The sequence below is a fragment of the Athene cunicularia genome (genome assembly GCF_003259725.1).
Source record: "Athene cunicularia isolate RWA chromosome Z unlocalized genomic scaffold, athCun1 chrZ_part1, whole genome shotgun sequence".
Lineage (NCBI taxonomy): Eukaryota > Metazoa > Chordata > Aves > Strigiformes > Strigidae > Athene > Athene cunicularia.
The window spans coordinates 10297205-10320961 of record NW_020799142.1 but is presented as its reverse complement, the minus strand read 5'-3'; the positions used below and the strand labels follow the sequence as shown (position 1 = coordinate 10320961).

The 23757-nt window shown below is 37.2% G+C and overlaps 2 protein-coding genes across 6 annotated transcripts in view; one reads left to right on the top strand and one right to left on the bottom strand.

The window, feature by feature from the left end:
• Positions 1 to 23757, bottom strand: part of IQGAP2 (IQ motif containing GTPase activating protein 2) — a 130975-nt gene that overhangs the window by 2830 nt on the left and 104388 nt on the right. For 4 of the 5 annotated variants that reach the window (XM_026865383.1, XM_026865386.1, XM_026865384.1 and 1 more), the window contains 19 exons: positions 23549 to 23710; positions 22180 to 22322; positions 21034 to 21204; positions 19368 to 19451; positions 18607 to 18678; positions 18383 to 18452; positions 17850 to 18058; positions 16951 to 17100; positions 15996 to 16159; positions 15121 to 15345; positions 14374 to 14514; positions 13960 to 14044; positions 11960 to 12192; positions 9729 to 9861; positions 7394 to 7496; positions 6379 to 6520; positions 3116 to 3203; positions 2026 to 2238; positions 553 to 713 (listed from right to left, as the gene is read on the bottom strand). In XM_026865383.1, the coding sequence (XP_026721184.1) occupies positions 553 to 713; positions 2026 to 2238; positions 3116 to 3203; positions 6379 to 6520; positions 7394 to 7496; positions 9729 to 9861; positions 11960 to 12192; positions 13960 to 14044; positions 14374 to 14514; positions 15121 to 15345; positions 15996 to 16159; positions 16951 to 17100; positions 17850 to 18058; positions 18383 to 18452; positions 18607 to 18678; positions 19368 to 19451; positions 21034 to 21204; positions 22180 to 22322; positions 23549 to 23710 (2749 nt within the window). Of the gene's footprint in view, positions 1 to 548; positions 714 to 2025; positions 2239 to 3115; positions 3204 to 6378; positions 6521 to 7393; positions 7497 to 9728; positions 9862 to 11959; positions 12193 to 13959; positions 14045 to 14373; positions 14515 to 15120; positions 15346 to 15995; positions 16160 to 16950; positions 17101 to 17849; positions 18059 to 18382; positions 18453 to 18606; positions 18679 to 19367; positions 19452 to 21033; positions 21205 to 22179; positions 22323 to 23548; positions 23711 to 23757 lie in introns of all 5 variants that reach the window. The other variant, XM_026865385.1, reaches the window with a different exon arrangement.
• Positions 1 to 23757, top strand: part of F2RL2 (coagulation factor II thrombin receptor like 2) — a 43031-nt gene that overhangs the window by 7814 nt on the left and 11460 nt on the right. The gene's annotated exons all lie outside the window — the stretch shown is intronic.

Sequence of the window (23757 nt, the reverse complement as noted above, 5' to 3'; positions counted from 1 at the left end):
GCTTGTAAGCATCCACTGACATAATATTAAATAAGATTGGCCATTAGAGTTAATTTTTGGATCAATGAGGTGTGCACTGGGAAAGCTCCTGTTCATGTCAGTAAAATGCTTTCATTTTGACACTTCAGTGGCACTGGCAGGAGGGCTTGCTCTCAAGTAACTGCATCATACCTGAAAAGTAAAATTCTTTAGATGTTTATTTCCCCCTTTTCTATTCTAAAGGCAAAACCCAAAACCTTTTAATGAAGGAAGAAAATCAATAATCACTTCCCAAAGGTGCATTACTTCAAAGCATGCTAATGGACCTGCAAAGTAGCACCAATTACATATACTGAAAACATATATACATCTCAGGCCTATTTCTGTAAGGCACCTTTAAACAAATGCAAGACTTTACTTTCCAGGTTTTGACTCAGGTCACAGTGACAACTCCCATGGACTATTTTAATCTGTTCATTGTCAATCTGTTGGAATCAAAACTTTCAACTCACACCTGCTCTCCCTCCTGATAAAACACACTGCAATATTAAAAGACAAGAAAACTCAACTCACTTTCTTGTTAAGTTGTCTAAACAAGTTTTTATATAGGTGTTGTAGTAATTAATTTGTTCTTCATAAAATGCTGTCTTGGAGTTAAGTGCATTCAAAGTCTGCTGGAGTTTCACCAGTTCAGCTTTTCGATGATGTCTGTACCTTCTTTGATTCCGGATATCCTAAATAAATTTATTAATGTAATTGGTTTATTAATTTGATATTTTTAAAAGTCTCAGCTTATTACCATTTAAATTTGTAATTATACAACCTGTCTTAATTACTGGAAAAAAGCATGAACTCTCATGTTAGTTCTCACAAGCATTGCACCAGTAGCGAGCACTACAGTTTACATGACTGTAGAAAAGACAATCACACTGCTGCTCATGGTTATAAGTGCTGGTATCTTGAACTCTGCTATGTTCTCCAGGGCATGACAGACACAGAAGTCACGAGGAAGATGTCATCTTCATGCCATAAAGGGAAGCTTTCTCACAGCTAGTTTCTGGTGAGAAGCCTAAGAAATGAGAGCTTAGGCTTCTACTAATGAAAAGTTGTGTTGAAGGTAATGGTTGAGGTGAGGTAGTCCAAAATAAAATAAAAGCAACTTCCAGTCCTAAGGCTCATTCCAATCCTCAGACTGCCTTAACAGCTCAGAGCAAAGCCTCTGGGCTTATAGGTAAGATATAAATAAGAATAGGGCACATTCTACGTATGTAAAATGTTTTTATCTCAAGGAGAAGCAGATGTAGACACCTGAACCAAACAGGGTTTTATAATGGCACTTCAGAGTAGGTGCAACATGACATAATTATGTTAAGAGACTCACTCACATGAGTAATTTACTCATTTATATATTTGCAACTTAAAAAACCCCCACCATAATATTGTAAACAACTCTTGAGCTATAAGTAATATACTCATGCATAATTGAAGATAATCCAATATTACTCATGAATAATTAAAGATAATCCAATACACCAAGATTCTTACAGCCAGTATTAGGTGTGGATTTGGAACAGGGTTTGCTGATTTGTACACAACAGGCCTGATGCTTTATCAGCTCCAGGGTGGACAGGATTGGCCCAGTATTCTCTTTGTGTCCTGCCCAGCCACTGCAGATCAGTGTTAATACCAACTGGAGAAAGTTTTACAGGTTTTTAAAGTCTTTTTAAATCTTGCCAAGACTACATTAATTATTAATTAAAACACATGGATAATTCTGATTCCTTTTAAAATACAAAAAGCTATACTGAAACACATTGTACTAGAGAAGTTAAAGCATCCATATCAAATCTGGATAATGAAGTTAGTTCAGGTAGTTATGCATAAGTGTACTATCTTTCATTTATTTTGTCAGCAAACAAAGATGATTTCTTATGTGGATACTTCACTGATTTATTGTAGCATTCTCTGGAAAATGTATATTGTACATACCTAAGTAGGTTAGATGTCTAAAACCCATCAATATGCATGGAAGTATGTTCCACTTACCTTAGCAATCTCATTTATAATTTCTTGGTATTTTGTTGTTGAAGACACTAGTCCTGCTTGTTCCAGTGTGCGGAGATTTCTCTGAATTTTCCTTTTCTTTTGTTCTATTGGTAGCTGTCCATCTTCAAAAATAGGCTGACTGTGCTTCATTTTCTCTGGAGTTTTGGAATCTAAGATGGCACGTTTTTCTACAACTTTCAAGTGCTCAGATTCCTGGAAAAAAAAAAAAAAAAAAAAAAAAAAATCCAGAACAGTTATTTTCCAGCTCATAACAACAGTTAGGCACTCAAGTACATTGACTTCTCAAAGATTGTCAAGAATCAAGATGCAGGCTTTATTTATATCTTCTTACTACATGGTCTGAAAGTGCTCCATGTAGTTTGTCTTTTGACATACCTTAAGTAACTAATCATGACACCTAGACATGAGTTTCTATTAATCAAAACATGCTTAAAAATCATCCAAACAACTCAATGACGTCACTTAGTTGTGGAAAGACTGCCCAGACCAGAAAGTTGTGCCCTATATATGCACACACTGAGGTAATCTAAAGAGTGCACATTATTGAGATGTAACTGTGTGTCAATATCTACAGGGAAGTCTCCAGCTGGGAACTCTTCCCACTCAATTCCCATACCAAAGATAGCAGTAGTTCCCCAGGCAGATGTTTGCTTGCATTGCTTAAGCAAATAAACTAGGCATCAGGGAACTTGAGTTAAGATACTGAAGTTCATAAGGAAAAAAAAAAAAAATCTAGCAGGATTCACATCAGGCTATTTGATTGTATTATAACATGGAAGATAAAAGACCCTGTTTTCAAAATATGTAAAGAAAAAAAAATATTATTCTATTCTAGTTGTGCTAGTTAATTTTTCTTTTCCTCTGAATCTGTTATCAATTACACAGTAAAAGAAAATTTGAAAGTCTCATGAAGACTCCAGATCTGAATAATCTAATAATCTAAATCCAGTAGCAATTATTTCATTATTATAAAGCAGTGGAGAAAGCTGTCAGAGATCTGTCAAGGCTTTCACATAGCTATAATAAAATATATACTTTTTCCCATATCCAGGCACAGTATAGCACTCACCTGTTGTGCAGTGGCTGGTGTTTCTAATATTTCTAAGAGTGTATCCCCGGGCTGTGTCCGTATCACATCCACAATAAGTCTTTTGGTCCTTTTAAAAAGGATATAGTTATATTACAAAACAGTTTTTACTGGATAAATTGTGCATTTCGTTTCTTTGACAGTAAAAGTAGCAAGTTCCTCCTTTATTATATATACTTGGTAACATTTATGTTTCCTAGCTTTATATGTGTCAGAGCTTTATCAATAATGTTGAACATCTGACTTCCACACTGGTGTGAATAGAGAAATACATGCATAGTTTCTCCCCCTTTTCTTTTAGAAAACAGTTAACCAACTAGCACAGTAAAACAGTTACTGTTAACATAACAAAAATCCAAGCAACAACTCACATGTGGATTTTATTTATGATTGTGGCAAAACAACAGATAGGAATGTAATCTTTGCAAAGCCTCAGCTATGCATGGTTCCATTAAGGGTCATATTTATTTAATAAAGTAGAAATACACTCAAAACTGCTGAACTTCTGAAGGAATTTTACATCCAACACAGTGCATTTATGCATACCACTTAAGGGCATATATTTCTCTAGTGGCAATGGACAAGAAGCATTTCCTTGCTAAGAAAGGGAAACTGCTACACCCCGATATGTAAGCCAGTTCTTTTTTTGGTAAAAAAAATTATCTCATTCCTGTTGCCTCTTCATCCATAATATTTCCAAGAACATCCTGCTACAGAATTCTGCTAATGTAGAGGACAATTACAAATTAGGTATAACTTACTATTCTTAAAAATTAACAGAAACTTGAAGATGCAGTTTAGGTTGCCCAGGAAAACATCTAAATATGATTGAGTTCTGTGATGAAACCTCATGATTTGGTTTAAAGTTTTGGCAACCTGCTAAACCTCTTGGAAACTAGTTTGTTCATCCAGAGCCACTGTTAATTGCGCTGCGTGGCTCTAGCACATCGACAGCTTCTGAAGGACTTCCATTAAAAGTATTTTTTCCTTTACAAACTCTCTTGGAATCCTCTCCAGTTTGCCAGAAAAAACACCCCAAAACAAAACCAGAAAGCTTTCCTAGAGTTGTTTCATCTGGGCTACATCAACACATTGCTGGCTTTCTCTGCCTGGCACAACTGTTTTGTCAGTCTTTGGTAGCCACCACCACAGTCTACATTAACATACATGGAATGGCGTTATTGTTTTATGCACTGCCTTAGAAATAGGTGTTCATACAGTCAGTAAGACATGAGGCTTATTTCCACTTCCTCTCCCCATGTACTGAACATGCTTGGCTCTGTTATTTTCCAGAAACATCCCTCTTTGGGCTGCATGACTACCTCCACTTGGCAAATGGCACCTGCACACTTAAGCCACAGACTGGGCATCTTATATGGAGTCATCTAGAAGGGGTGCCAGCATATCTTAGGGCTCTTCACAAAATCCTTAACAAAACCATTTAAAAAGCAAATATATTAATATTTCTACAGAAGAGACACATCACTTGCAGAGAAGGAAGGAACATTCAGTGAATCATCTCTGACTCGAATTTTAGCCAAGTGCCTAACATTTCACAGTTGCAGTGAAAGACTTCTCTGCAGCTAAGATAACAAAGCTAAGCATCTGTATTTACACATCGTTTGTGTGAAAGGTAGCGGTAAGTATTCCACTTTTGATATTGCTGCAATTTAACAAAGCTTGCTAGTTAGTCTTCTGTCAGATTATTTAGTACATTTTCTCAAAAGATCAGAAATATTTCTTGAGAGCACTTATGCAATGTAAAGGTTAAATTCTTTTGTTAGTTCTCATGCTATTGCTTCAATATATTTCCACACAGTGTAGGGGATTACAGACATTTACCTTGGCCTTGATTTTGCATATTTTTAGGTATTCCATTAAGGGATAGCATTTTATTCCTACACAGAGTTGAAAAGGACAGGAAGCACAATTTTATTTTTAAGAGACAGCAGCAGGCATATCCTTATTACAAAACCAGAAGAGCAGCTCTAGAGCATTGATCTCTGGAATACCAAGTGACTAACACAGTTTAGATTTGACATTGTCATCATACTCTCTTTACTTTAGATCTCAAAATATATTTGATAGCAAGTTGCAGGAAACCCTCAATGTTTTCTTGTTTAAGATTCAGATCAAGTATGCACAATTACAGTGGAAACACTCCTCTTTATTTTAGTACAAATAATAAGAGTTTTCTTCCACTGAAAATCATATATATACATATATATATATATATATATTTAAACAGGCATTTATGGCTTTTATAGAAATTGCACAACTTACTACAGTCATCATAGCTAAGAACTTTCTTCAGAAGTAAAACTTCACATATTATCTAATAAATTCAGTTTACTGATTTTTGATTTGGAAAAAAAAAAAGTATTAAAATAGATTAGAGTTGAATTACAGCCTGTATCTACACTCCTAGTGCTTGCAATAGCATGAAATCCTTATGCTGTATTTTTGTTTAAAGCGAATTTCTGAACTTCACACTTGTGGGCTAAAAAAAAAGCATAGTAATAGAGGAGAGCAGTATGCCATTCTCCCCCTTGTCCAGGAAGCAGCGGCATATTAAATAAGCCAATCCTTATTCTGGACAGCTTGAAATAACTTCAAAAGAGGGATGCCAATAATTTGATACTAAGAGCTTTTATGAAATTATTTTCAGCTATAAAGTAGTCTTTATCCCAGTGTATGACAGTAGGGATTTCTTCATTTGCTCACTGAATAGAATAATCATCTTCCCCCCCCCCATGGATAAAAGCATGCACCATTCCTTCTGAAGTGACAGTTACATCCTGTTCAAACACCTGATGGCAGTACAACAGGGAAGTGTTGGAGCAGAGGACAGTGTGAAACTGTCTGTCACTTATAAGGTTATACAGCTTTTCATCTCTGCTTTCCCAAGGCTGTGGTGTTTTAAAGCAGAATACCTTTACAGCTTCATGGAAAAGCACTTACTAAGAGAGATAATGATCCAGTCACACTCCAAAACACAAGTGGCAGGATGTTTATCTTTCTGTAAGCTTTCTGGAAGAACTGATAGTTTCTCTGACTTTTGCAAAAGTTTGGTTAGGACTGAACACAAATAGGCATTTGAAAACTGAGTGCATTCAGCACTTCAAAAATGTACTTAGGCAGGATAGTAGGGCAGAAGCAACTTTTTTGAAAAAAAAAAAAAACAACAAAACCATGACAAACAAAAAGCTTTCCCAGAATATAGGGTTTCTTTGAACAAAACTTACTTTATCATCAGGCTTTTGAGATCCTGATCTTCACCTTCTCGTAACTCATATTTGCTTGTTAGAGACAGTGAAATCTCTGTTTTTGCAAGTTGATTCAGTGTGCTTTCCCTGTTAAGGTCATTGGGATCAACAGCTCCTTCCCCTATAAGGAAACATCTTTTACTTCAAGTTTGCCAACTTTCCTACGATTCAATGCATGAAGTTAACAAGAGCCTAGATAAACCACTGTAAATCATCAGAAATGTTGTTCATTAAATAGCACACCCATTTCTACCATATAGAAGCAGTCTTTTTTGTGCATCAAAGAATCAAAACCATAACTATTTATAAGCCCAGTTAGATTATTTTGGAAATGCCACCAATTCTTACTTTTCAAACTACTGGTGTGCAAGATACTCAAAGAAGAATACAAACAATTTAACACTCTTTACCCTACCATGCAATGATAGTGAAAAATGGAGTAGCAGCTATGTTAACCAGCTCTTCAACTGGAAGCTAGTATTTCTAGTGAGATCCTAGCTACTTTCTAAACAGTTCACAACTTACAGCAATTAAGGCAAATTAAATAGCCATATTTATTCTTCATATCTTTCTAATAAATTTGTATAAGTTTTAAAACTTCATTTTTATTTTGATAATTAAATGTCAAAATAAAAAATGGCTATTAAGAATTCTCTGCACTTTTTGTAAATTTCTAGCTAACGTTAGCAAATCTTAGGATCAGGTTATTAAAAAATCACTTGTTTTCTATCTGCAATTTGAGCAGAACTGGATTGTTCTTCTGAAAACATTATTAGTGTTTGGATTTTGAATCACATCATTAATCTTTAGAATGAGTATTGCAGTTAGAAGAAGGTTCAACTAAAAGAAACAATGTTACAAAAAGTGTTCAGAAAAGAATTCTATAGCAAATGAAGAAGCTGTCACTATGAGAAGTATGAGAGTGTTTAAATCAAGTCCCAATATAATTCTGCTCCTAGAGTGAAGTTAACCATAAAGACAAAGAATACCATACCAAGGAAAGACTCTACATCAGGAACAGGTCCCAGCCCTTCCAGCAATTCGTTCAGCAGGTCATTTGGCTCAGTGGCAATGGCATCCTGGTGTTCTAATAGTAGCTATAAAATGTAAATGAAGTCACCATCCAAAAAAACCACAACATTGCCAGTGTCTTTATATTTGTAAATAAATCTGGATACCAAATGCTGAAAAACACAGACCTAGCGTGAAAAAGATTATGGAGGATCCAAGGTAGGTAAGCATGCTCAGTTCTCAACTGTGAGTTCAGAACTACTCTTACTGTAAGACATCTTGCTGTGCTTCTCCAGGAATCGTCTCTGGAGTGCTGAACATCACAGCTCAACAGATGTTTAAGATTTGCCTTTAAGACTAAGAAATCATCACAGAGTAAAAGGCAGAGCATTTCAGTACTGCATCCTGAACTAAGCACACAAAGGAATGAAGACAGGGTTGGAGGTTCATAGAAAGATATCTATGTTTTGTATATCCATTCCAGTATCTTACAATAGTATCAGTGATGACTATATTTTGTAAGTGAAAAACTAGCTATGCAGCACCTGCTGCACATTTTCTAACAGGCTTAGAAGTTGCAAGAGATTTGTGAACATATTCACAATAACTTCCATTACACTTGGACACATTCTCAAAGTTTTAAGCCACAAAAATACTGGTCAGACAAGTTAATAAAAAGCATGAACAGGGCAGTAGCTTTTTCTTTAAAACAGGCTCTCACTATCTGTGAGAAAAGTAAACTCATGTTAGGTAGATAAAGACAGCAACATTAGTGACCACTAAATTCAACAGTCCATTCCCCAATATCCCTTACCTGGAGGACTGATGGAAAGATATAATGTCACCAAGTTTCACTGAAATTTAGCTACAGCATGCAGAGTAGGCAAAAACTCCAAGATTCTAAACACTTCAGGCTATAGTCAGTCAATAGTTACTTGTTACTAAAAACTTAATAACAAGAAACCTATATCCTTTAAAGAAAGGCATTTCAGACATGCATACAAGATGGAAGTGAGAATTCTAAGCCCATAACTATTAACTTGTTTAAAACAAGTTTCTCTCATGTGCAGCAGCTACCCCACACCGTACATAACATTGACTAAGATGCTGTGAGAACTGCTGAGACACACTATGTGTACTGATTAAAACTCCACCATGCTTGACACTATACACTTGCAGGGAAGGTGCAGTGGGAGAAGACAACTCAGGTGAAGGCTCAGTCTCTCAGAAAAAGTTTAGTGGAAGAGGTGTCATGGGACAAGGAGGATCACCTAGTAAATATACTGCATGCAGAAAATATACAGTCTTCAGACCTAATTGCTTACATCCTCTAGGGAGGCGAGTGCATTTTCATATTATTAAAAAAAGACCATCTCCTTGAGCCCCTTTGTTGGGCAATTTACCTTCATTAAGTTACTTCATATTTTATCAGTATTTTATCAGGTAATATAAAAATTGCATAATAGTAGTTTATCACATTAGGCTCAAATAACATCTTAGACATGCAACAGACCCACTAAAAGGAATGTTTGACCAAGACTAGTGTTTATATGTAACCACTGGATCATGAACATGCAGGCATAGGTCTATGCCTTAAAAAAAATAAAGAAAAGGCACAAAGACAATCCAGCAAATATGTTTTTAGCATATTAGGCTATTAGTTTTCACTTGATTAAATCTACTAAGAGCTGGGTACTCTACCATTTCCATAGTGTATATGACAATATGAGGGAATCTTTGGGGGTGTGTGTAGGGAAACGGGGTGGAAGCATGACAGCAGACAGTTTGCAAGCCACAAAACAGATAGTAATATCCCAGCTTTAGGAGGACCGTGTGGTAGATGCTGAACTTACACCCTAATGAGTCATACTGCAAGGTACAGTTTGTCTGTTCTTTATGCATGACAAAGAACTGCCACAGCTTCAGTCCTTCTAAATCAGACATTTGCATCTTCTCCCAACAACATATGACAGAATGCCAGAGTTGTGAAATACACTAAATTTTCCTCTATTCTCAGAGTCAAAGGAGCTTCTTCAAATTGGTGCCACTTTCCAAGACAGGAAATTATTTGAAAGTATAAGTAAGTTAGAAACATCACACTAGGTTAGGAAAAAGTAAAAATGTTCCTTGTTCCCATTAGAAACTGTTATATTCTATTTTTTATTCAAGATGATACTTTTGTATCAAAGCAATCTTCTAGGAAAAATACTCAATTCCAGACCATTTCAAAGATGAACTGAATAAATTATTTCAAAACAAAGCCTTCCCCAGAGACTGATTGTTACAAGTATTTCATTATCTTAGGTCTGTTGACTTACTGAATGGGTATTGATAATTTCTTCAATTGAGATATATATGACAGGTTTACTAAGGGTCACCATGTCAGAGTATTCATCAATATTGAATTTCTCCTCAGGTTCAGGAACATCACATGCAGCTTGAAAAAAATTCCTGAGAAAAAAAGAGAAATACTTCAGTAATTATTCCCTATAAACTCACTTTACTTAGCCTGTATAAAATACCCCCACAATCAAGTCTTTGACATACATTATATTTATCTTATCTGCAATCTACACAGTGTTTGAAGGAAAGCTTTGGAGGCAATGCATTTACTCATCAAGACAAATAACAAAGCATTCTATCTTCCTGGACACCTGGTGAAAGTTTGTTTTAAAGGTAATTTTTTTCTTCCTTTTTTAACAAGGAGTGATAAAGCTTGGTAAATTTTAAACACTTACAGGAGTCTGTATTATAATGATTTAGATGTTACAGAAGGATTTTCACAAAAAGGCCCCCTGATTTTATGAAGGCACTTTGTAGTATGAATTGTACTCATAAGTTGTTTGAAATAGCTGCAGAAAATTACCACTTGGCCTACAAATGTTTAAATCACTGTTACTCAAACTGAGCTGCTCAAAATGGCAGAAAAAGTGGTATTGTTTATAAATATAAGAATCATGAGGGGAAAAAATGGAACGTATGGCTGGAGCATTACTTTGACATGAGTACATGGAGAGCTGACACCTACTTCCCAAGACGACAGTGGTGTTTCTCCAAGCTACTGACAGAGATGTGTACAGACAACTAAGAAACAGCAAGGTCCTCCTGTCAGAGGACCACTTTGTTTTCCAAAGTGAGAGGACCCGAGCTGAAGCAGCTGGGAGAAACAGGGTTTTAGATGAGGCCTACAGGGATGCTGTAGGAGCTGTCCTGCCTTTACTGGCTCAGCCCTGCACTGTTGAGGAGATGCAAGTTTCAGGATCAGTGGACCTTTAAAGTTGGTATTAGGGGAAAAAAACGCTGTGATTCCTCAGTTTGGAGAGGAAAAGCTGAGGGATATGATCAAGTGGTACAAAATCACAGTGGTGTTGCATGAGATAAGTGCAGAATTATTTCATCAAATCTCACAATAATTGGGTATGCAATGAAGCTAGCAGGAAAATATTGTTTTGAAATAAATGAAAGGAAGCACTGTTTTAACTGACAGGTAGCAAACTTCTGAATATTGCTAAAGGAGGAGGTTATGGAGAGTGATTATCTCAAAGGTTTACAAAGGGTTTGGACAAATGTCTACACAAATTCATAAATGCATGGTAAAAGATCTAGGCAGGGCTGATAGCTTTTAACATAGCTGGTAGCTATGGGTGAGTACAAGGGGAACAGGCAGCTGAGAGCAGCTGCCATTGGTGTCTAAGAAGGGCTTAGTTAAAATACAGAGTGCAGTCACCCAGAGACTCAGTTTTGTATAATGTTAGTTTAACTAGTAGAAAGATTCTACCTTTTGTGGTGATCGAAAGGCCAGCTAAATTAGGCTCTCTCTTTCATTAATGTTTGTTATTTTTGCTATAACACTTTCTACCCTATTGTTTATTCATGTTTATGTCATGCCCTTCAATACTTAAAAAACCAGAATGATAAGTATCTTTGTGTTCATGGCTGAACTCTCAAGGAAATAGATGAACAGTGCATTTGCTTCCCTAAAGGGTAGACACTAAAGGTAGAAGATCTGAAAGTGAGTTTGGCACAAGACTCAGCAACAGTTCAAGATGATAACAGCAATCACTCCAAAAGATGAGCAATAATCCCAAAGAACTTGTGTCCCAGAGTGTAGCAAAACATGCAGTTTCCTGGGACTGAGGAAGATGAAAGAGTAAAATCTGCTTGGAATCTCTCAGCTAAGATGAAAGAATAAAAAGAAAACCTCAAACTTCTCCCTGACTAGTAAGTTTTTTCCTTAGACAAAAAAATTCAGCTGTCCTCCTGACCCAAAGAACACATTATTTCTGCTGGATAATGAATCACCCCACATTGCTCTCACAAACTGTGTTTGCAGTACTACAATCAAGGCAGTAGAGTTGATCAGTTCTCAGACTAATGCTCAAGCAGAAATAGAACCTGTTATTCCTGCTTCAACTTCTTCAGCAGTGAGAATTTCTCTACGGCAGATCACTCAACATTTTTAACTCTAAGCAGGGAGACTAGTCCACCTGCCTTACTCACCCTAGAGGAGAGCTCTTACTGTGCAGGTATTTGCAAGTGCTTTGCATACCTGAACTTCTGGTATGTCAGTGAGAGGTAAGTGTTCATCGATGATAGATGTTCGCTCTCTCCTTCAAAGAGTTTGTTAGAAGCAGCATGCTGAAGGACTTTTGCCACACAGCCTAAGTTCCTCCTCTGGTCAGGGTGTATCTGTCCCCCAGCTGTCATATCAATTATATCAAAACCATCAGGAGCAACAATGGCAGGGTTCATGTAGCGATAGTACAGGAGGTTGCCAACAATCTAAAAGTAAAAATTAAAAGATCTTCCCTTTGATTACAGCAATTACATTTTACAAAACATGATCAATCATTTCTACTTCTAAATCAGGCGTAGGAACTGGTGATAGAACTATCCCTAAGACATACATGTTACCTGTGTGGCTAACTGAAAGAGCTGGTGGTCTTTTATAAGATGTGCCTCCTAGAACACCTCTGTGAATGTCAGTTATGGACTTCTACAGCCACGTTTCAATTTGTTGCTGGGTTTAGATCACCTAGTGCAAGACATCGAGTTGAACACAAATACAACTCTTTCGCCTAGATTTTTCAAGTTTCAGCTTCAGAGGCTTGTTCTCTCAAGTGCTACAGTTATCTGTCAGCATTTGATGCATTCATTGACAAGGGAAACACTGTTTCTCATGAGGACTGCATGCAGTCCTAGAAGGCTAGAGAACAGATTTTCCAAACCTCAATTCTCTATAACGATGATACAGTATCTTGTATTGTGCAGATGGTGATTTCAAATCATTCCTGATCTCAGAAAGGCAGGACTTTCCTTTCTGCAGTTTGCCTCAGCTTATGTACAGTCACCTGCAGAACTTCCAGTTTACTCATTTAAAGGCTTTGTTGGATACCTTATGCTCCATTTTCTATTTTTTTTTTTTAATAAATTGAGCAATGCCTTAATCTGTATTGCCAGAGTAGTGTACAAAAGTACCCCATAAATGCTACTTGCAGGGATTTTTAATGTGTTCTTAGAACACGCACAATCAGAATTAATTTTTCAGCTGAGGAGTTTGAAGTCCTCTAGGCACCTGCATATATATATATATATATATATATATATATATATATATACACACACACACATATACATATATATACATACATATACACACACACACATATATATATACACACACACACATATATATACACACACACACATACATATATATACACACACACACATACATATATATATATATACACACACATATATATATTCTTTTCTAAAAAAACCCAAATAATATCTTTTTGAAAAATAATAGGGAAATAAATACCTTGTAATTTTAGAACCTTTTCATTAAACACTAATGAAAACATCTTTATTGAAGTACAAATATTTCTAACTTGAGAGAGCTGCCAGTCTCTCAGCTGAAAGGTTCATGGAGCAATTCTCCTAAGTCTCCTGAAGAGGTACCACAGCTGTGGTAAACTAGTGATGGCCAGTGTGCTGGTACCATGCTTAACACTCACATTTTACTCTTCAGTTTGTACAAATGTCATTTCTACAACTTTTACAAGCATCTTAGTGTAGTGTAATGATCTACTTGCAATTCTTTAGAACACTTCCTTATTGTATTTAAATTACAATATAAATGCAATTTAAAAAAATACATTATTTTATAATGTTAACAACTTTGGTGGGAGTGTGTGTTCATGGTGGAAATGAAGACCATGGTGTTCTCAGTGAAAGAATTTGCTGGTAGTGAGGACTGTAGTACAAAACCTAAAACCAAGATGATTCACATAAACTCCAACCTCCTAAGAACAGTTACTATCCAAACCAGGTTGAGAGCTGTCTTCCATAAGACTTGCTGAGCACCCAGGTTGTGACATTGAATTCTGTTCTCCTTCCCTTCCACCACCGTTTTGCAAACCACAAAGTGCTAAATTCCTTTGGTCAATGCTGGTGTTCTCAGTTCCTTAGAATGCTTAGTGTCAATAAAAAACCCCTTTGGCATTAAAAGAATAAGCTGCTGTCAGTGTGTCCTCAGAATCCCACCTTTAATAGTTCATCTTCTGTTGCATCTGGAAATTTCTCATGGAGTGAGCTCTTCAGAACTTTGGCTATGTATCTCATTCCATAACTACATGTAGAACAGATGAAAAGGAAAAACATTGGAAAGACTTAGACAAAACATGGAAAAAAATAAAATCATTCTAGTCGTCCAGGTTATTGGCTTTTCCCCATACCATTTAAAACACAAGCCAAGACAATAGTTACAATGAAAGTTTCAAGTACAGGGAGATCTTCAGGTGGCTGCTAAAACTGAATAGAAGTGGAGAAACCACTCTCTCTACTGGGGAAGTAATTAGAGAGGCATGTGTCACAAGCCATGTAATTTGAAAGGATCTCCCTCACTGAGTTTCAAAAGAAGCTTCACTGTGCACATGAGAGTCTTAATGCAGCACTTACGGCATGATATTGAGAGAAGAGAATATGGACACGAGAACTTTGTCAGTTACTGCTCGCAAACTCTGAATTGATGATTCCAGTTTACTGACCACTTCTGTGTGTGTTAATGCTTGTTCTGTGGTTACATCATATGGCAATTTGCTGCAAAGCAAACATATTAAATGAGGCTAAATGTAGTTGAGAATAAAATACTTATTTCTTTCTCTTTGTAAGGGACATCAGTGAACAGCAAAAAGATTCAGACAAATACAGCTGAAGTTGGCTATGTAATGAAAGTCTCAGATGCATTAACTTTCGAAAGAAGGCAGTTTGTTTACGTGGGGGTGCACATGCTATCATGTACCTTCCCTTAAGTACAAAAGGGGAATCCTAATTTAAGGCATGCATCTCCACATCCCAGTCCCAGGATAGCTCCCTGAAGAGCCTAGGACACTGCTAACATGCTGTTATAAAACCTGCATGGAAGAAGGCTGTAAATTTTTCCATGGTGTAGTCTACTACACCTGTAAAGATCAAGTAATTGACTTGTGAAGTTCATGACCAGGAAAGTGATCCTTTTATTGTTCAGAGCAGGTCAAATTACCAGTTTTTCAAGCACGTCTCCTGAAAAACTCCTACTTTGCTGCAGGAGGAAAGGGAAGGAATGCATGGGTACAAGTGCAATTTGTCAGAGTAGGAAAGGGCAAGCAGAAGTGAGGGATCCCTCAAGTATTTAAATGGTACAATACATTCAGCTTCCTCACTCACCTGGCCTCACCAGTCTGCATTTCTAGCTGGTTTACCCATGACTTGTACACATCAACAGGGCTAGTGTTGATTATGAGGGACTTATCCTCCATGATCTCCTTCACCACTGGGGCCAGGAGCTGGCGTAGAGTGTTCTGTCCACGAGCACCTCGATTGAAGCTGACAACCATCTTAATGACAGTGGGGTTTCCAGTAACAATATCCTGTATCTGGTCTACTTTAGAGCTGTAGCAAGAACAGAAGAGTTCTCAGATCTGACTTATGTATGCGGTTATCCATGTTTTCAAAACCCACACTTCTTAAATTATCTTATTTCTACATTGAAACTTGTTTATACAGTTTATTTCTTAGGCTTTCATATAAAACAAGATTATAGAAACTGCTTATGTGTTATAGTAATGTCCTGGAACATAGCATAGTCAGTGGTAACTAATATATATATTCCTGATTCAGGCCAAAATACCTGTTCAGTAAACACTTGTTAAAGGCATAAGGTTTTATTGTTTTAGGATGAGCTGCCATTTTCCACTTACAGAACATACATTTACATAGAGAAAGAAAAGACTTTCTCCATCTGTAAATACACAAGCACAAAAGCAAGAAACCCTAGTGTCTACTCTTTTTGAAGCTATTTTTTTAATACAAAAAATATTGACCACCATAACTTTTTTTTTTTTTTTTTTTTTTTTTTTCCCTGAATTGGAAGTAGATTGAGTTAATGAATGTTACCCTGAAAATAAGTTCTCTAATTACAAAAATATGTATGCAATTTTACAGCAGTTTAAAGATTAACTATCAAAATCTTTTAGGTATGAAGTATTCATTGAACTATCTGTAACACAAATTAGCTAAAGTTTTCTTGTGAGTGCACGTACTGTATCTCCTCTTCTAAGGCCGTTTTGAAGAGTTTGAGAAGCAGATACTCTTCTCGTTGATTGGAGGCATAGTTGTACAGAGTGAAGATGACTGTATCCATAAACTTGGTTGATTTGTTTTGTGGCATTTGGAAAATCAGCTTCGCCAGATATGTGGGATTGGTCTATGAAACAAACAAATAAATTAAATACTATTGTCCAGGACAAACTACCCCCACCTGGGGGACAGCTCTCCACATTTCTATTAACACCAAAAGCATTTATGTTGAATCCTGTATATGTCACTTTTCCACCATGGTTTTACTTTTTTCCAAATCCTAATGCATAAGAAACACTGGATACTGCACAATTAGATATCTGTGAGCAGCAACACTAAGGATTTTATCTGTAGTCTCCAAACAGTACCTCTGTGCATCAGGTCTGTGTATCTGATGACAATGACAATTTAACAAATTACAATGGCTATCTAACAAGACGACATTACGTAACTACATGTTCACTTAAGTATTGAAGGGTGTTTGTCCTGGAAAGATCCAAAATTCTTCCAGAAAAACTTCAGTGAGATGAGAGAAAAAGAGCACAAGAACAGATGCATTATATGCTGTCAGCTGCATAGCAGACAACTTCCTTTCCACCACACACAATGCATGGTAATAGTGACAGTAATTTACATGGACTAAAAGATACATGGAAGAAAACATTTCTATTTGGCTTTAGTATGGACTGAAGTTATTCTCAAGATAAAAAAAGAGATATTTCTTGTGCAGTTTAAAGACAGCACAATTTTTTCAATCGCAGGAAATATTGGAAGTTGATCATAGTATTTGCTGCAGTCTCATACTACTTTGGAAATCATTTCATAAGCACTACTACAACCACTAAAACAGAGCAAACAGTGTATTCTAGTTTTTATTGAGCAATTTGCTGCCATGTTAATTTTTACACTGATATTTACCTGCAAAAGGTAGAATAAATGTTGATAAGCCTCCAGTTTTTTTCTTCTCTCTTTACTCAGACCTTTGATACCCTGTTTGTCAACTGTAACCATCTCCTCCAGCTGACTTTTGCTCTTTTTGTTAAGTTTCTTATTGTGCAGTACCACATCCTGCAGACAGATGATCAAAAGTCTAGATTATATATTCACCCCAAAAAAAAGTAAATTGGAAAAAAATAACATTTTCCCAGCCATGTTAGGTGCAATATTCCTCCAAGGGCCTTTTTGAGCAATGTTATATATTTTGCTGCTCTATTTACTCACCAGTCTTTTTGGACATCTTTATCTTGTCACCAGTATGGCTTGACAATAATGACTATGTGGGAAACCTGTTCTCATGTACAGACTCATTCATCATTTAGTTTACAATGAGCAAGGTCTCAAATATGATCAGAAAACTACTCCATTCTACCACAGAAAAGATGCTTAAAATCAGCCAAGCAATTACCATTGTCCAAAAGTAGCAAAACAAAGAATGACATTTAGTAGCAAACTGACATACGGCTCAGGGCAACAGAACAATCTCTACCACAAGGTATTTCAACAATATTACTTAAGCCATGCAAAAAAAAAATTGCTTAATTTACCAGAAATATTTGAACTAAATGAGGATGACCAGGCACTGGCACAGGTTGTTCAGAAACACTGTGGAGTCTCCACCCTTGGAGATATTCAAAGGCTGCCTGTGCATGTTCCTGGGCAACCTGCTCTGGGTGGCCCTGGTTGAGCAGAGGGTTGGAGCAAATGACCTCCAGAGGTCCCTTCCAGCCTCAACCATGCCGTGATTGTGTAGTCCTGAGCTCCTTCAACACATGGAAGTGCTTAGTGCATCCTACAGAGTCTGAACAGAGCCTGCTGACCTGAAGAGTGATTCTGTTTTTCACCAGCAGTCCAATCTTTATATCCATTAAGTTCAAGTCCTTCTCCAGCTGTTGATTGGATCGAATTTTTGTAACGACCTCTTCCCTTAACCTTGTTACTTCCAGTTCTTCTTGAAAGTCTAAGTCACTTTGGTCCAAGAGGTAGACAAATTTGCGCAGGACAGTCAAAGGTGGATTTTCAGCACCAACTATAGTTTGAAGTAAATAGGCTTGTTAGTTGACATAATACTGAACACCCCTAAAACCCTCAGAAAACTGATCACTGAGCAGAAAATTTTGGAAGTTTATGCCTGTTAGAGCAATATTTTTTTTTATACTGTGTAAGTACAATTATCCAAAATAGTTTCAGCCGTAAAACAGTAGGTTTACAAACACTTGACCTGGCTTTTGAAGGGGAATCTGAGACTGAGAAATCTCATGTGAGAATTTAAACAAACAAGCAAACAAACAAAAAGCTGAACACAGTAACATGCTTCACCCCAAATATACAACATTCAACTGTTACCACTTACCTAGTGTTCTGTAGTCCTCCCTGGCTTTGTTTGCTCTGAGAAATGCTTGTATCTTCACAATTTCATCATTCTGGATTAAGCAAAAAAATCTAGTTATGACACATTTTTGCTTAGAAACACACTGCAGAACCTGCACCCTTTATCCTGAGATTCCCCAAACTGCCCATGCAGTTATATTGCCCTATTTTCATGCTTCATGTTTGGAATGGAGAGAAGGGACTTACGTGATCCATAAAGTATTGCAGGCGTTTCTTGTAAGCTCTCCTTGCCAGCCACATTTTTACCCATGATTGAATCTGAAAATTAATAACAGACACTGTGCAAACTTGTGTGTGTGTGTGTGTGTGTGTGTGTGTGTTAATCTTGTTTCTGACAGTCCTCTTCCGCAGGCATACTGTTTCATACTCGGGGCCGTAGATGACTGTACTACTGGGCTCTTACAGCCCAGTGACCAGATTAATGGGTTTCTACTGAAATAGCAAGTTGAATTCAAGGCCCTATTACCCATGTGTAGTATTATCATCCTTGGAAGTAATTTCTATCTTCAAGTCTCAGCTCTCAGTTCTAAACCAATCTCCTTCAGAGAGAGAAGATCAATATCCCATCTGTGATCTACAACCTGTTCATTACATAGTATTCCATTATCATCTCAAAAAAGTGAACACTTTTCAGACAGATTTGACAGCTTTTAATGAAATGATAACACACTGCCAGCTCAAATATTTTCTTATTTAGTATTATCTAAAGGGAGATATAAGGAAATCTCTATTATGAGCCACTCAAGTTCAGCAAAGCCTGATAGAAGACAAACACAGGGCCTTCAAGAAGCAATTTAAGCTGTCAATTAAACAATTTTTCAACACTATGCAAATTTCTGGAGTACAAGTTCCTCCAGTTCATGTACCTAGTCTCCAATTCCCATGCAGTGAAAGACCAAGACAAGGGATAAACCATACTCGGGCCCCAAAACACAGTGGGACCTTACCTTAACAATTGCAGCAACATTGCCTTGAAGCACCTTTAATCTGTCAACATAGCTTTTCCTTTGTTTGAATCCTTTCCAGTAAGCCTATTTTATAAAAGGCACAAAATCATTATTATTAATAAGAAACTGGTATTTATTAAAATCTAGATACATACACTAAAACAATTAACAGTGTTTATCTTGTAGAGAAAAATTGCCATTGCGGTAAAAAGACAGGTGTAAGTAAGCTTGCCTCTGTATTTTTTAAGGTGCTCTGATACATTTCCTGTTAACTGTGGTCAATCTCAGGACAAACACTTTGTCATCCAATGCCATATCCTTCCCTTCTCTGAAGCCATCTTTACTCTTATCACCAGTACACTCACATCCTTTAGCATCCCAGTCACTGGCTTCATCCCACACAGGGAAGACTCTGCCAGCTCTTGCCAATTAACATCCAGAGAAACTCTCCCCTACCTAGCTGAACCCCCATCTTTTTTGGGCTGGCCACCTTCCCAAGTCTTTGCTATTCCAGAATCACTCGGGGTTATCTTGTACCACTGATAGCAACCTTTCAATTCCCTCACTTGTCTCTCCCTTTGCTAGCTCAAAAGTAAACTCTTGGTAAAGAGCCCAACGAGAGGAACAGCACAGATACTCTCACCTCCTTTACCATATTTTCCCTTTCATCTCTATCCAGACAGTGACACCAGCCTTGTCCTCTACTTGTTGTCTTTTCACAAGTCCTTTCTATTTTAACGTCCATAAAAAAAACCCCCACAAACCAAACCAACCCTGAGAGAACACCTTCACCTACATTGCTTCATATTTTTGAACCTGTTCACAGGCCCTGAATTCCTCAAAGAACAGTACAGTCCTCTACTGGGCTCAGACACTATGCCATGAAAATGAAAAGCCAATCCCCATGACAGCTGCTAGCAGTAAAAGTATTTACCATCATGACTTGTTAAATTAACTTCCTATGGATTAAAATAATCAGTTGTTCATTTTTCTATTATTTGATTGGTGGGTGTTAATGAATTGTTTTTCAAGACCAGAATAAGTTGCTTCTAACAGGAAGTGGCTATTTCACCACTTAAAGCCACTTGCATGCATTTGTCAGTGTTCACACCCTCAGAGTTTCCTTAATACTCTTTTCAGAGTTCAGTAAGAAGACATCCAAGAAATATTGCCAGAGCCCAAAAACACCACGGTGTCTGCCACTCCCTACCCAGCTATGACTTCATGGAAGAGGCAAACCACTTCCCAGTGGGGATAGTCTAGAAAGGAATGTAATTCTCAAGTCATGATTTGCCAAGGAATTTTGCTCCAATACTCACCAAATATCTTCTGATCTTGTACTGTACATAATTAGGTGTACTATGCAAAACCTGAACACCTCAGAATACAGCCAGGGCTATGTATATCTGATCTTCTCCCACTGAAGCAACTTAGACCGCAAGTGGTTATGATCGATTCTTTTAAAACTGGATATTCGCTATTTAAAAGCACAACTACTTCAATGAGGACAAAACATATTTGCAGATTTGGAAGTCTGAACTGCTGCTAATGAAAACAAGGACAAAGAACTATTTGAGAATTTTATCAGTGTTAGTAATCAGCCACATTACTTGTCACATGCAGAAAGTTGCCCAAGCCATGTTACTTTCTTGTTCTAGAACAATACCTGTATTTTGATGGCAGATGGTTCCTGGTTTTGAAGGTATGCTTTTCTCTCCTGATAATTTTTTCTGACTAAGAATCCCCTTGCTTGGGCTTGCAGTTCAACAATCAGATTTTCATTAGCAAGCCACAGCTGCTCTCGATTGTAATCTGCTGTAACTTGCCCAACAATGCTCTGTTAAGAGATCATGGAAAAAGGTAATTTCAAAGTAAAAAAACTCAAGCCAAAACCATCCTGGAATTTGATCTGTATTATCTCCATAATCTGTACAGTTTATGTTCATTCTAGCCATCCCCTCTTATTTACCCCTAGATTTTAGTCAGTATGATGAAAGAGCTACTTTTCTACCACTGAATTTTGTATAAGGGGTAACAACTCCTTTCAAACCTCAGTTATTCATCTGGGTATGCTATTTTGAGAGACAGGTCTTTTTATAATTTGGGAGAGTTTAGTGTTCCTAATACAAGTTTTTAATGGAAGTTAGACATCTAGAAATATTAACTGAATCAGGGAGCTCTCTATAGAGAAGCACACTCAAATACTGCTGCATCAGAATTTCAGGACCTACACTATGATGAGCTGTTCGTGCAGCTGAGTAAACCTGTAACCTAGATGGGCTGCATCAGAATAAAAAAAAAAATTGCACAGAAGCTTGTGCGATCTACTTTGTTCTAATTTATTTTTCATGCTAACATAAGACCTCTACAGTAAGGGAGTTTAAGTATCACACTCATGCTACTGACCTTGGAGTTGCAAGAGTGCTGTTAGAATAGACTTAAACATAAAACAGTGCTTTCACCTGCCCCCAAATACATAATGAAATTCCTTGTCATAGATCAATGCAAAGTCCAAAAGGTATAAATGGATATGAAAGCAATCAGACTTTTCTACATCAGCATCTGTTGGTGGCCATTCAAATGAATGCTGTAACTTCCTGTTAGGAAGTCCCTGAATCATCAGACAGGAGGCTATGCTATCATTATTTTCTTAGGTTTAAATTGTTGATATTCTCAGAAGTAGATAATGAGCTAAAGTGATCTTCAGTCTCACCCAGCATAGCCTCTCCTTTTGATATTGCCATGACTTGCCGTCTGTGTCTCAAATGTTTATGATGTATTTGCAATAAAAGCAAATGTTTCAACTACCTACCTGGATTTCTGCACCAGTTAACCATGAAGTTTTTGGTACAACTCCTTCAGGTGCAACACAGGCACTCTCCTCTGTTTCCACATTATAATAGTAGTTATACCTGTTTTTCATTACAAGTTTTATCCATGGACTTTCATTAGAATCTAAAAGAAATACATACTATTAGTACACATCTGTGCTCTGTTACACTGGTAAATTACAGCTCTCCCTACCCATTTCCCATCTCTACATTTGCTGCAAAGAGATTTTACATGTAAAGTCGCAATATGTTTCATGACAGTTTGTAGTAATCATGTTTTAAAAATATTCTATTTAGGTGGATCAGGAACATTCTTCTAGAATGAAACAGCTATGAGATTTGTACAGATCCACTGCCAGCTTCTCCAAACCCCAGTGTGGCAACTTTGTTCTGGCTCCTGAAACAGTTTGTGCTACATCTTCCATCATAACTCACATACGTGGAATTGAGACTGTATTTATTTAAAAATATTGTTCTTGTCATTAAGGCCAGCAGTCGGACAGAAGACATGTAGCTTGGATGGGACATTTCCTATATCCCTATTGTCTTTTTAGTACTTTGGTAAACAATGCTGCATCCTGACAGGCAGGAAAAGACTCATTTCCTCATGGACAAAAAGCCCAAGGGTAAAGCTGATAAGGTCAGTTGTGCAAAATGCCCTCTCAATATGTTGCAGGCTGAAACATGCCCATCTACTGTAAGAAAGTGTATTACATTGATGAGAACCCTTTGTTGTTGTTAGCTAATCTTGGCTGCATTAGCTATGACAGCTTGCAGCTCTAAGGTGGCAAAACTTCCCATCATTTTGCTATGCTCTGGGCAGATTCTAGCTCCAGCTTTTGCTGATACCTGCTACTCTGCCAATGCACAGGGACCATTAATGGGCCATGGAGACTCTGGCAGAGCCTGTCTTGACCTTTGACATTAGCCCATAAGGCTTAAGTGTACAGACTAACCCTTGCCTGCAAATGTCAGCAGGAAAAAATAAAAAAATCAAACAAATAAACAAACACCAGAGTAATATGGTTTTCTGGTGGACTAGTCTATTGACAGGCACAGACATGCTGTCCCAAATTCACTCGAGAGGCTAGTCTGAGACTCTAGAAAGTCTTAGCTAGACTTTCGAAATAGCTAGACTAATTTCTCAGCATGTACTGTGATCTGGATGATGTGTGCAACAGTTCAGCATCATGTAAAAGGTACTTGGACAAACATAATATTTTCTCAAAAGATTTAAATGAGCAACTGTCTTCCTCAGTTTACAGTGACTTTAAGTAGGCCTTTTGTGTTAGTTTTGTAGTGGCCTCAGTGATACAGACACATGGAATGGTCCTATTCAGGAGTTTTTACCTTCTCTGATTTTCAGGTTCTTGGCTTCAGAGAGGTTCCTGAAGTAGATTTCTGCACACTCGGGAATGACTCGTAATCCAAACTTGGACTGCAGTATCGTCAGGATTGGCTGAGAATCACCTTTCTCCAAGCTCTTGTTAATCATTGATGTTCCAACAGCCACTAGGATGAAATAATGACATAGGAAATTAAGTGGTTTGTACTCTATA